Source organism: Eriocheir sinensis, chromosome 21, assembly GCF_024679095.1.
Source record: "Eriocheir sinensis breed Jianghai 21 chromosome 21, ASM2467909v1, whole genome shotgun sequence".
Taxonomy (NCBI): domain Eukaryota; kingdom Metazoa; phylum Arthropoda; class Malacostraca; order Decapoda; family Varunidae; genus Eriocheir; species Eriocheir sinensis.
In genome coordinates, this window is record NC_066529.1 from 18,871,804 (window position 1) to 18,886,051 (window position 14,248).

General features: G+C 43.0%; 1 protein-coding gene across 3 annotated transcripts in view; it reads right to left on the reverse strand.

Moving 5' to 3' along the window:
• LOC127001805 (uncharacterized) overlaps positions 1 to 14,248 on the reverse strand; it is a 62,604-nt gene that overhangs the window by 7,970 nt on the left and 40,386 nt on the right. The window contains exons 3-5 of one of the 3 annotated variants that reach the window (XM_050867012.1): positions 13,525 to 13,556; positions 13,253 to 13,348; positions 12,577 to 12,669 (exon numbers count right to left, since the gene is read on the reverse strand). Coding sequence is in view for 1 of the 3 variants with exons in the window: in XM_050867010.1 (XP_050722967.1) it covers positions 4,364 to 4,412 (49 nt within the window). In the remaining 2 variants the exon portion in view is untranslated. Of the gene's footprint in view, positions 1 to 4,363; positions 4,731 to 12,576; positions 12,670 to 13,252; positions 13,352 to 13,524; positions 13,557 to 14,248 lie in introns of those variants that run through there. The other 2 variants (XM_050867011.1, XM_050867010.1) reach the window with 2 other exon arrangements.

The window sequence follows — 14,248 nt, forward strand, 5'->3', positions numbered from 1 at the left end:
TCCCTTAGAATTACCTTTTTCTGTTTTTTGTCTTTTGAGAGAAAGTTGGGGTCTGGGATAACTGTGTTTAAATATCACGTACTGAAGTATGACAGCCGTATTTGGGCAAGAATTTACCTATGACCCTCCCACACGTGGAAATGGCATGTGACTGCTCAGTCAATCCATTTCATCCCTTTTACATGAAGGATATATGCTTTTTTTGCTGTTTCCTCACTAATTTGTTAATTATAAGTGGTCCATGAAGGATGACAGAGGTAGCCTAAGCGTCAGATGATTCATTTGAGAGATAGTGACTCAGAGCACACTTCTACATCTGTCTCACCTGCATTCAAACTTTTTCCTTGTTTTTACAGTGCACAACACTTACCGTATTTTCTGCCATATAAGACGCACTGGCTTATAAGATGCACCTATAATTTGGCAAGATATATTTATTATCGGTATATACTGCGCAGGGGTAACTTTTTGGCATTTTGAATGAAAAAAAGTGCATGTTACATGCCGCTAAATAAGGTATATTTCATTCTGTGGACGTCTGGGAACTATTGTGTCAAATGGAGGTGTTTTGGGTGATGGTTTCGTACCAGTAACAATAACCCCTAGACCTACCAAAACCTAACCATCAGCGTATAAGACGCAGGGTGATTTTTCGAATCATGTTTTTTGAAAAAAAGTGCGTCTTATTAATGGGAAATCGGTAACTAAATTTGTATGTCACTGCCATGAGATGCAGCTTGTCAAAGACTCTAGCAAATACAATAATCATTATATTTTCAGCCTATATAGGAATCCAGATGCTAATAATGACTTGGATGATTGCCTTTTAACTGCTATGGCTTCAATACAGTCAGCTGATGTCAAAGCATCTTTTATATTTGTTGGAGACTTGAATGGCCATCACCAAGAATGGTTGGTTTCTGTATCTCCAACCAATAGTAATGGTCTTGCTGCTCTGGATTTCTCTAATCTGTCTGGTTGTGAGTAGCTGATTCATGGACCTACACACAGTTCTGGGAACTGCCTGGATTTGGCTTTAACTGACATTCCTGGTGTTGAAATGGCTTGCCCTTGCTCCCATAGGTACTTCTGACCATAATGCCATTCATTGTAAGATCTGTTTTGATTTCACCGTGCCTGATATCACCATTTCCCGTCAGGTCTATCTTAAATCTCGAGTCAATTGAGACAATGTTTGTTCTGAAATTGATAATATTCAGTGGCATACTATTTTTCAATCCAATGACCCATTCTCTGCTCTTAACCCTAACTCTGCGCACGGCGAGGGAGGCGACTATCCCCCCAGGCGCACTCAGGCAGCCCAGCGGGGGGAGAGGGGGACTCTTTTAACCACTGTATCTCAAAAACTATTCATCACAGCTAAAAAACAAAAACACCATTGGAAAGAAGAGAAGATGGCGCCACTATAAACACTTGCCTGCACCATGATGGGCTGGGGGCGACTACCATCCAGGCCCCTCAAGCAAGCCTACCAGCGCTATAGGGGGGGGGGGGAATCTAAAGGATTCAGTTATGCATGCCTCTCCTGCAAACGTACAGGCACGTTCAGGGGGTGTTGTCTGTGAACACTTACGTCACTACGTGTGTGACGGTCAGCCATGTTGAGACAACTGTGGAGATCTCTTCATGTATTGCTGGCAAGGTAGTATTGCCAACTGCAAAATTTTCAACTATTTGGTCAAAGAATCAGTCAGGTGATAGGTGAAGCTATGCAAAAATGCTGCTATATTGAACAAGAACATCCATCAGTTACTCGTTCGTAGATTTTCCGCATTAGTCTGATATGATTTTCCACCAAATTTAGTGGAAAACCCACTGAATTGGCAATGCTGTGGGGTGAGAAATATTGTTGGAACACTCTCATACGCGGGAAATCTGAGTGCGACGGGAACTCACAGTGAGGATTTAGCACCAGCAAGTTACGGTAGTCCTCGCTGCGAGTATTTAGCACCGAAAGGGTTAATACTTGTCTATTAGATATTTTACGCAGAAGAATGTAAGCAGGCCTATGATGATAAGCGGGCTGTTTATCACCTATGCAGACAGAATCGATGCCAGTTGCTATGTGATAATTATGTTGCTCTTAAAGCTGATGCTCAGAGAATCTATAATGCAGCTGAAGCTGCGTATAATTCTCATATACAGGAGGTTCTAGCAGGAACTACTCAACCACACAAATGGTGGGCTTCTCTTAAATCCTCCTTGTTTGGTGTCGATTCTAGCATGCCTCCATTACGTGAGTCTGATGGTTCAAAGTCCTTTGATCCTTTAAGAAATGCTAATGTACTTTCTGATATTTTTATTAACAAACAGTGTGATGATGAATTATCCCTATCTTTGACTTGTTTCCCCTTTCCAAAACTTAGCTCAGTTGCATTTAGATCCAGTGAATTGAAAAAGTACCTTCTAGATCTTGATATATATGATGGGACAGACCCAGATATTTTTTTTTCTCTATTCTTTAAAAGATTGCTACGTTCTAAGCACCAAAACCTGCTGTAGTATTTAGGTTACTGCTGAAGTCTGATAGTTTTCCTTCTTGTTGGCACAAGGCCAACATCACCCCCATCCTGAGGGGAGCCTCAGCTTCAACTTTTTCTACTGAGTACCGCCCAATTTCTATTACTCCTATCCTCTCTAATATCTTTTAGAGGCTCTTCGCTAAACGGCTTTCCATATACTGTGATAAATTCAATCAGTTACCTGATTCTCAGTTCGGATTTGGTAAGGGTTTGGGAACATGTGACACTCTCTTGACTCTGTCTCATGACCTGCAGTCTTCTTTGGATCGTGGGCATGAGTCTCGAGTTGTTGCTATAAATTTTAGTTCTGCTTTTGAAGTTGTGAATCATAGGGCTCTAATTTATAAACTACAACTCCACAGTATTAGTGGAAGTCTTCTCAATATTTTTAAAGAATTTTTATATTGGTGGAAGTCTTCTCAGTATTTTTAAAGAATTTTTAACTAATCGATTAGTGTGGTTGTTGATGGTGCCTGCTCTGTTCCTCGGCCTGTTGTCTCTGGTGTTCCTCAGGGCAGTGTCCTTCAACCTTTATTTTTTAACATTTTTATTTCTGACTTGGGCATTAACCTCGAAAATAAGCTTATTTCATATGCTGATGACAGCTCTATAGTCCTCTGTTCACTCTCCTAGCAACAGAGGTGAAGTTGCTGCATCTCTGAATAGGGACTTGGCAATGATCACCGCTTGGTGTCGACTTTGGGGCATGAAGCTTAATGCTAATAAAACGCATTCCATTACCATCAGTAGATCCCGTACCTTGAATCCACCCCATCCTTGTTTGCATATTTTTGGTGAACAGATTAAGGATGTTTCTAGTATTCATTTGTTGTGTCACTCGTGATTCTAAACTGACATTTGAGAAGCACATCCATTCCATGTCTTCCACTATTGCACAGAAGACAGGCTTACTTCGTAAGTGTTTCAAAGTATTTGCTTGTGACTCAACTGTAATCAAATCTTTTTATGCATTCATTTTGCCCCACTCTGAGTATTGTGCTCCTGTTTGGATGTCTGCTGTCAATTGCCATTTAAAATTACTTGACAGAGCTATCAATTCAATTAAATTTATTTCTCTGGCACTTGTTCTTGATCATCGACATCAAAATGGTGCCCTTAGCATTTTATTTATTAAAGTTTTTAAGAGTAATCGGCATCCCTTACACAATGCTTTGCCTGATCCTTTTACTCCTGCCCGGGTCACAAGGTTTGCTCTTAGTCAAAACGATCTTGCTTTTAATCCTATGAATTTTTGAATGTCACAATTCTCACAATGTTTTCTTCCGTCGTTGACAACTTTATGGAATCAGTTAACAATGAGATTGTCCTTTCTGCAGACATTTCTACATTTAAGCCTCATGTGAATGTCTTTTTGAAACTAATTTTATTTTTCCTCCTTTTGGCTTTGACTGGCCAGTTTCTTAACCGTAGAGGCATTTCATTCATGTGGGAAAAAAAAATACTAAAACGTCATATGACGTGGTTGACCAGAGGGAATAACAACATTAACACGTCAGGTGACGTGGTTGACCACGAACGGGTTAAGAAGTGCAACTACGACAATGAGATGAAACTGAAAATTCTTGCTGAATGGACACAAATGTTCATAATGCTGACATCCAGTGGCTGTATGACGCGCAGATCTACCCACCACCGCACTACAAGCATGTGGTGGCCTCTGCCTCCTCCCCCCACACGTCTGCCCAACCATGCCCTGCCCCCCCAGCAGACACAGACACAGTCACTGAACCTCAATACCCAGAAGAACGTAGCTGCCACCACTGCCTCCCCCACCAAGTGCCACATAGCCACGCTCTCACCATTGGACGTAAAGTAGGTGTGCCATAACCCAGCAGTTGTGGCTGCCATTGTTGTCTGGGGTGTCGAAGCACATCCTGCTTTACCCCATGGCGGCCACAACCATCACACTGCAGAAAACCCCATGGTCCTGGTGAACAGCCTGGCCCACAGTGGCAGTTTTGAACATTCACTTAGCCCCAACCATTGGCACACCACCACCACCAGCCACCAGTGTCACTGCTGCTGAGCCAGAGAAGAATATGAATCTAGGGCTGGTCGGTGGATATGTCCACAAATTTAAGAGACATGGCTGCAACAGCATGAGCCATGATGTTACTCCTGGGGTAGACACTGCTAGAATGTCCATGCCACCCCCCAACCATGGGCACCACCAGCCCCCCCACCCCCCACCCCCACAAGGCCTCTTTTTTTATTTTATTTTATTTTTATTTTTATTTTTTACCAGTAAGGAAGGCAGCTCAAGGACAGAAAACAAAAACAGGACCAAAACGACCCACTAGACATTGCTCCAACAAAAGGAAACAGAATGAGAGGTCAAAAGTGAGGTAAATTTTGGGTGGAGAGGTGTCTTGATATTCTCCTCTACAAATAATTTAAGTGGTAGGCAGGAGGAAACACAGACGAAGGAAGGCTGCTCGAGACTTTACCAGTGGAAGGGATAAAAGAATGAAGATGCTGGTTAACTCTTGCATAAGGGATTTCGACAGAACAGGGATGAGCAAGAGTGCAAAGTCATGCGCAGTGGGGCCACGGGAGGGGGGGAGGCATGCAGTTAGCAAGTTCAGAAGAGCAGTCAGCATGAAAATATTAATAGAATATAGAAAGAGATGCAATATTGCAGTGGAATTTAAGAGGTAGAAGACTGCTAATAAGACAAGGGGAGTTGATGAGACAAACAGCCTTTGACTTCACTCTGTCCAAGAGAGCTGTGTGTGTGGAGTCCCCCCACACAAGTTACATACACCATACGAGGGCAGACAAGACCCCTTTATATGAACAGCATCTGAGAGGGGGAAAAAAACTGGCAGAGATGATACAGAACGGCCAACCTCAAGGAAGCTGATTTAGTGAGAGAGGCGATATAAGTTTCCAGTTAAGATTTGGAGTTAAGGACAGACCAAAGATGTTTATTGTAGAAGGTGACAGGTGTGTGTTGTTAATGAAGAGGAGATAGGTGTTTGGAAGATTGTGTCAAGTTGACAAGTGGAAAAACTGAGTTTTTGAGGCACTGAAGGACACCAAGTTCCTTCTGCCCCATCCAGAAATGATAGCAAGATCTGAGGTTAAGCATTCTGCAGGGTCCATCCTAATATCATGTAATTCCTGTAGGGTGAGTCCTCTGTTAAAAGATGATGAGTAATGCAGAGTAGTCATCAGGGTAGGAGTGGATAGTGCAGTTTGTTTTGGAAGGAAGATTATCAGTGAACAGCAAAGAGTGGGAGATAGGAAAGCCCTGTGGAACACCACTGTTTATAGATTTAAGGGAAGAGCAGTGACCATGTAACACAGCTTAGATAGTTCAGCCAGAAAGGAAACTGGAGATAAAAAGCAAAGATTTGTGCCTGACTCTGTCAAAAGCTTTCGAGATGTCTAGGGCAACAGCAAAAGTTTCACCGAAACAGCTAAGAGAGGATGACCAGGAGTCAGTTGGGAAAGCAAGATCACCAGTAGGACACCCTTTGCGGAACCCATACTGGCAATCAGATAGGTCAGAGGCTGACTGATGGTTAAGACTTTTCCCATTATGGATTGATTCAAAAGCTTCAAGAAGACAGGAAAGTAAACGTATAGGCCAGTAGTTAGAGGAATTGGAACGGTCATCCTTCTTAGGCACAAGTATTATATAGGAATACTTCCAGCAGGAAGGAAAGGTAGACGCTGAAAGGCAGAGACAAGAGTTTGACCAGGCAGAGTGTAAGCACAGAAGCACAGTTTTAAGGAAAATAGGAGGCCTCCATTGGGTCCATAAGCCTTCTGAGGATTGAGGGCAGAGAGGGCAGAGAAAATATTGCTCTTAACCCTTTCCATCCGTGACGCAGACGTCGGTGTCACAATATGGAAAGGGTCAAGAGGAAATGGAAGAGGATTAATCCTCCTCTTAAGAGGTTTAGAAGAGGATTAAGAGGAAATGGAAGAGGATTAAAAGGTTTAGAAGAGGACTAACCCTTTCCATACGGTGACACCGTCGGACACCAACGTCAGCGTCGCCGGAGTGAAGGGGTTAAGAATTTTAATAACAGGCATAGTGGAATCAGAGGGGGGATGAGTGGGAGCAATATGCACTGAATTGTTCAAAGTGAGATAAGAGTCAGATGTGACAGCAGTGCTGCTGTCAAGACTAAGAAGAGGTGGGAAAGATGAAGTAGTAAAATTGTTAGAGATATTTTTGGCTAGGTGCCAGAAGTCTCTGGTGGAAGAATTTGAGAAAGCAAGGTTTTGACATTTTCTATTGACGAAAGAGTTTTTGGTTAGTCGGAGAATAGATCTGACACAATTTCAGGCAGAAATGTAAAGATAATGATTAGCAGGTGTACGAAGGCTCTAGTACCTTTTGTGAGCTGCCTCTCTAGCTTTGATAGCACGAGAACAAGCGTGACTGAACCAAGGCATTTTAGCATGAGGGGTAGAGAAAGAACATGGAATGCGTGCCTCCATTCCAGAGACAATCACCTCTGTGATGCACTGGGCACACACAGAGAGGTCTCTCTCCTGGAAGCAGTAATCAATCCCCGGGAAATCGAAATGTACATCCTCAGGTCGTCCCACCAAGCTGCAGCAACATGCCAGAAGCACCGCCTCTTCGGTGGGTCCAGAGGCTGTACAGGAGCGATAGGACAGAATAGAAAAATAAAGTTGTGATCGGAGGAGCCCAACAGAGAGAACAGTTTAACAGAGTAAGTCAAAGGGTTGGGGGTTAGGAAGAGGTCTACAGTACTTCCATTTGAAACTAACCGGTGGGGTGTTGGCCGATGCGGGGTCAGCCACGCCCCGCACCTTGCCACACACCCTCAACTCCCTTCGCTTCCTCTCATATGTCGGCTATTTATTTAATTTTTTTTTTACAGCAAAGGAGACAGCAACAAGGGCGCACACACACACACACACACACACACACACACACACACACACACACACACAAAAAAAAAAAAAAAAAAAAAAAGGAAAATAAAAAAAGCCTGCTACTCGCTGCTCCTGTAAAGAATCCGAAGAGGTGGCCGAAAGAGCAGTCAATTACGTGTGAAGAGGTCTCCTGATACCCTCCTCTTGAATGAGTTCAAGTCGTAGGCAGGAGGAAATACAGATGAAGGAAGATCGTTCCAGAGATTACGAGCGTGAGGGATGAAGGAGTGAAAATGCTGGTTAACTCGTGCGTAAGGGATTTGGACAGTAAAGGGATGAGCTTGAGTAAAAAGTCGTGTGCGGCGGGGCCACATGAGGGAGGGGAGGCATGCAGTTAGCAAATTCAGAAGAGCAGTCAGCGTGAAAATATTGATAGAAGATAGAAAGGGAGGCAACATGGCTGTGGAATTTGAGAGGCAGAAGACGATCAGTAAGAGGAGGAGAGCTGATGAGACGAAGAGCCTTAGACTCCACTCTGTCCAGAAGAGCTGTGTGAGTGGAGCCCCCCCACACGTGAAATGCATACTCCATATGAGGGCGGACAAGACCCCTGTACATGGATAGCAACTGTGCAGGGGAGAAGAACTGGTGGAGATGATACAGAATGCCCAACCTTGAGGAAGCTGATTTAGTAAGAGAGGAGATGTGAAGTTTCCAGTTAAGATTTTGAGTTAAGGATAGACCGAGGATATTTAGTGTTGAAGAAGGAGACAGCTGGGTGTTGTCGAAGAATAGGGGATAGGTGTTTGGAAGATTGTGTCGAGTTGATAGGTGGAGAAATTGAGTTTTTGAGGCACTGAAGGACACAAGATTCCTTCTACCCCAATCAGAAATGATAGCAAGGTCTCAGGTTAAGAGTTCTGCAGCCTCCAGCCTGGATTAATGTAATTCCTGTTGAGAGGGTCTTCTGTCAAAAGAAGTTGAATAATGCAGAGTGGAGTCATCAGCGTATGAATGGATAGGACAGTTTGTTATAGAAAGAAGATCACTGATGAATAATAGGAAGAGAGTGGGTGATAGAACAGAGCCTTGTGGAACACCACTGTTGATAGGTTTAGGAGAAGTGACCATCTACCACAGCAGAGATAGAACGGCCGGAGAGGAAACTGGAGATAAAGGAACAGAGAGAGGGATAGAATCCGAAAGAGGGCAGTTTAGAAAGCAAAGACTTGTGCCAGACTCTACCGAAGGCTTTCGATATGTCTAGCGCAACTGAGAAAGTTTCACCGAAACCGCTAAGAGAGGATGACCAAGAGTCAGTTAAGAGCGCAAGAAGATCGCCAGTAGAACGCCCCTTGCGGAATCCATACTGGCGATCAGATAGAAGGTTAGAAGTGGAAAGATAATTTTGAATCTTCTGCTTAAGGATTGATTCAAAAGCTTTAGATAGACAAGAAAGTAAAGCTATAGGGCGGTAATTTAAGGGATTGGAACGGTCACCCTTCTTGGGCACAGGCTGTATGAAGGCGTACTTCCAGCAGGAAGGAAAGGTAGATATTGATAGGCAGAGACGAAAGAGTTTGACCAGGCAGGGTGTCAGCACGGAAGCACAGATTTTAAGGACAATAGGAGGCACTCCATCAGGTCCATAAGCCTTTTAAGAGTTGAGGCCAGAGAGGGCATAAAAGACATCACTCTTAAGAATCTTAATAACAGGCATGAAAGAGTCAGAGGGGGGATGAGTAGGAGGAATATGCCCAGAATTGTCCAGAGTGGAGTTGTTACAGAAAGTTTGAGAGACGAGTTCAGCCTTAGAGATAGATGAGATGGCAGTGCTGCCGTCAGGGTTAAGAAGAGTAGGGAAGGAGGAAGAAGTGAAATTGGAGGAGATATTTTTGACTAGATGCCAGAAATCTCAGGAAGAATTAGAGAAAGCAAGGTGTTGACATTTTTTATGGATGAAGGAGTTTTTGGTAAGTCGGAGAATAGATATGACACGATTCCGGGCGGAAATGAACAAATCATGGTTAGTGGGAGTTCGAAGGTTTTGGAACCTTTTGTGAGCTGCCTCTCTATCTTTGATAGCACGAGAACAAGCGTGATTAAACCAAGGCTTTTTAGCATGGGGAGTAGAGAAAGTACGTGGAATGTATGCCTCCATTCCAGAGACAATCACCTCTGTGATGCGCTGGGCACACACAGAGGGGTCTCTCTCCTGGAAGCAGTAATCATTCCACGGAAAATCAGAAAAGTATATCCTCAGGTCGTCCCACCGAGCTGCAGAAGCATCGCCTCTTCGATGGGTCCAGAGGGTGTACACGAGCGATAGGACAGGATACAGAAATAAGGTTGTTATCGGAGGAGCCCAACAGAGAGAACAGTTTGACAGAGTAAGTAGAAGGGGTAGTATTTACTACCTTTAAATAAATTTAATTAATTAATTGGATCCAATAAGGTCATATAGTGTTAGGATTGCTTCGTTTTTAGGATAATAACAAAGATTTTGTATAAAAACCACAACACTTGACAATGTTGTATTCCAATGTTGTCAAGTGTTGTGGTATTTATACAAAATCTTTGTTATCATCCTAAAAACGAAACAACCTTAACACTATGTGACCTTATTGGATTATCCAATTATTTAATCAAATTCACTTAAAGGTAGTAAATAGCTGACATAAGAGAGGAAGCAAGAGTTGTTGAGGATGTGTGGCAAGGTGCGGGGCAGGGCTGACCCTGCAGCGGCCAACACCCCACCGGCCAATTTAAAATGTAAATACAATAGAATGTTGGGCGTGTTTCCAAGGTGGTCAGGGATACATGTAGGGTGCTGAACCAACTGCTCTATTTCATTGAGGAGAGCAAAGTTATAGGCTTGTTCACCAGGCTGGTCAGTGAAAGACGACGAAAGCCAAAGCTGGTAGTGAACACTGAAATCTCTTAGTGAAGGGAGAGCAAGTCAAGATGTGCTCCACTTTGGAATTCAAATAGTCAAAGAAGTTTACAAAGTTGGTAGAGTTAGGTGAGACATAAACAGAGCAGAGGTCATGGTTGTGGGCACGAGAGCAGGACTAAGTGATGTCATTGCGTACATAGACGCAACATCCAGCTTTGGATTTAAATTTAGGATAGAGATAGTAGGAGGGAACAGAGTTGAGATTACTGTCATTAGCCTCTGAGACCTGGGTTTTGGTAAGGAAGAGAAAGTGAGGTTTAAAGGAGGAGAAAAGGTGTTCCACAGAATGGAAATTAGTGTGATTTTCTGGGACATTTTTTTAAAACAAGTGCATTTTACAAGTCATTAAATAAAGTTCATTATAATATCATGAATTCAAGTACAAGTATAATTACTCAGTTTTAAAGCTTAACTTGAGTCCAAGTGTGAATACTTTTGTAATTTGATCAAATATAAGTACAAGAACTTTTTACTAATTTTACTTTTTATTTTAGGTGCTTCCTATTATAGCACCAGTAGGCTGTCTTGAGCCTCTGGGCGACCCCAGCCTGTTATTTATAATGGCTGCTTTTAACAATTGGCAAACTGCCAATCCCTCTTTGCCCTGAGTCACCTCACATGACCTCAGTGTCACCTCAGCCCAGGGCCCAGGCCACCTGGCCTCCTCAAGGCCCAAGCACAGGACACGCCTTTGTTAATCCCTGACCCTGACCTCACTTCCACCCATACAGGTTGTCAAACACCACATCAGCCACAGGTTTACATTTTCTGGTTGTACTCGAATGTATACTTGGAAGGATTTGGAAAATTGTTGAGCACTTGGACTACAAATACCAGTACAGTACCCTCTCGAGTTTCGTGCTCACTTCGGTCCAAAGGTATAGCGCTAAACTCGAGGATCGGAAAACTTGAGGTATTGAAAACACTTAAAAAGCGCTTATTTGTTCCGACCCATGGATTTTTTTTTTTTTACATGTGGCCTATGGCACCAGTAGATTATCTATCTAGGCCTGATGGTCAGCCCTGAGCCCGTCATGATGCAGGCAACTGTTTATAGTGGCACCATTATAATTGGCTCATGGTGCCCCCCGGAGCTCACTTTTTTTTGTCCTTAACTCCTTGTTATCTCAAAATACGTACCTTGGAAAAAGGAAGAAAACAGGAAGTGAGAACGGGTCGTTGTAAAGGCACAGATGAAGCCTTACGATTGTCTGAGCTCTGAAAACACGCTTGTGATTAGCTGGGGGTCCGATGACGTCATCGCCGGCGCTAACCCAGTCAGCGGCCTCACTGCCTTAAGGCAGTGTCACACTGGCCGTTTTCCTCTAACCGTTGTGGCTACTGGCAATGCCCGTACGCCCATCCAGGAGTGAGCTGTCGGTTGTCTGTAAGCTGGTGTCACACTAGGCCTTTTTCTTCCCACTGCGTTGGCTTGGCCTCCTCTTTCCAATAATGTTTTTGTTTTTTAGCTGTGGCGAATAGTTTTTGAGATACAGCGGTTAAAAGAGCGAGCACTAGCGTCACTTGCTGGTGGTGCTAAGAGCTCGCTGCAAGCACCAGTTGCACTCAGAGCAAAAAACACCCCTGAATGTGCCTGTACATTTCCAGGAGAGGCTTACATAACCGAATCTTATAGATCTTGGCCTCTTCTTTCCAAGGGTGTTTTTGTTTTGTATCTATGATGAATAGTTTTTGAGATACAGCACTTAAAAGAGATCCCCTTCCCTCTCTGGGGTGCCTGAGCGCGCCTGGGGGGGGATAGTCTTGTTGCGAGCGCTTAGCAATGAAAGGGTTAACACTTGCACAGACAGCATCCTCACCACATGACGCGGGCGCTCTTCCTTCCATGCTGTGTGAAAAGATGCCCGCAAATATCTGCGCATATCTAGATGGGCGTGCAGTACGGGGCGGGGTCACGCAGTCAGCATACACAACGGATTTAGGTAATAACTTGCCTCCTACTTGCGTAGTATGGGTTTGATTCATGCACTCTGAGTTTTTGGGTTGTATTTCCAGGTCCTTGCGTAGTAGGTGTTTTGCGTAGTGTGAAGACGCGTAGAAGGTGTGCCTGCTGTAACTTGAATGTTATCCGACTTATACCGACGCTTAGAAAGCATTTGAGATATCATTAGTTCAACTTATAGCAATCAAACCTAGGAAGGGTTTACTGTACTGCCTACTGACTAAGGAACATACTGAATCGAGGTTGTGTGTGGAGTTGATGGGTGCCCCTTTTAGAACAATCCCCAGGCTCTGCTTCCTCAGTTAAGGTCCCAAAGTAATAAGAATCTGAAAAATCCAAGGGAAGGTTAGTAATATTTACATCAGTTCACAAAAGTTGAGCTTATATGTAATGTCTACTGTGTCAATTTTTTTTCTTTTTCATAATCAATTACAATAGAACCTTGTTTATCCGGCATCCAAAACAATGGCACGTATTTGATCTGCTGTTGTTTTGTTTACACCAGGGCTGCCAAAGCAGAGTTGGCAACTATGCAGCATCGCCGACGCGTTTACCTGCCACAGACCAGAGTGTTGTGCTGCTGTATCGAGACCTGCCTATCACTGCTATTACTGAACCACTGGGCCTAATATTCGGTAGCAACATGCTTAAGGGGATGAGGAAGCACAAGGTGCTTACCTTGAAGCAGAAGTTGGAAATCTGCCATAGACTTGAGAAACACGAGTCCTGCCATAGTCTGATGGAGGAATTCGGCTGTTCATCCTCCACTATCTATGAGTTTTGGCACTTCTATAGGAGTAAGTCTCAAAACAACAGCAAAATGGGTTATCCAACATGAGCTTTCCCCTGTTTGTGCTGGATAAACAAGGTTCTACTGTACTTGAATCAAAATTAACAGTTTTTACAAACCATAGTGAGGCAGGTCCACCTGTGTACGTGTACAATCCTGGACCGTCTGAGGTAGGTCAATGGGCACCTCTTGGCCACTGACTGTTGCTGTTTCTGCTACTGAGTAAATACCAAGATGAAATAGAGGTAGGAATAAAATGGAGAAGCCAAGTCATCTGGTGAATTTTCAATATGATGAATAAAATTCTGTGTGATGCTAGAAAATATTTTAAATGCATCTTTTTATGCTTTAAGAAGCCATAGGTGGTGCAACATCACAGTAATATACTTACTTAACAATGCATTTGGAATCTGCTCTCCAGTTCTATCTGAAAAAAGATTGAGTATTATATATATATACAGCAGTCCCTACATATGCACATTTTTTATACATGATTTTGGTTATCCCTGGTTCAGCCACTGATCTGTAAAATAACTGGATTGGTTACCTCCATGCAAATCCTGAAGCCCACAGCCACCATCTTTAAATTCCCAAGGGCAGAGGTATTTAAATAAAAAAATTGGCATCATTGCTTGCTGAGTGGCAGCAGGACATGATAAAGCACTTTCTTATGAATGTATTGAATTTTTCAATGCCCTAACTACTAGCTTTTCATTCATTTATGTAAAAACAAACACTCATTACCTGTTTCCATAATATGGAAACAGGTAATGAGCACAAAACAACACTTTTTCGTGTTATCTGACTGTTACATCTTCTATGTAGCATGAATGTGTTTTGTTTCAAAGAACTATTTCATTGGATTGGGAAAGAACAAATGCTAGAGGTTACGAAAAAAGACCCCAAAATATTGTTTGTGTGTAACATTTTTTTGTGTACCCATTAAAAAGATTATCAATATTCTAAATCTAAGATTTAAAAGAGAAAATGAATCCATTTAACTAAAGCACATGTAGTTGATATTAATTTAAATGAAACAACCACAGTGTTGGCTACGTAGAGATCTTTGTGTGAATGTTAAATGCAGTTGATAGGCATGCGCCACACTTGTGGTT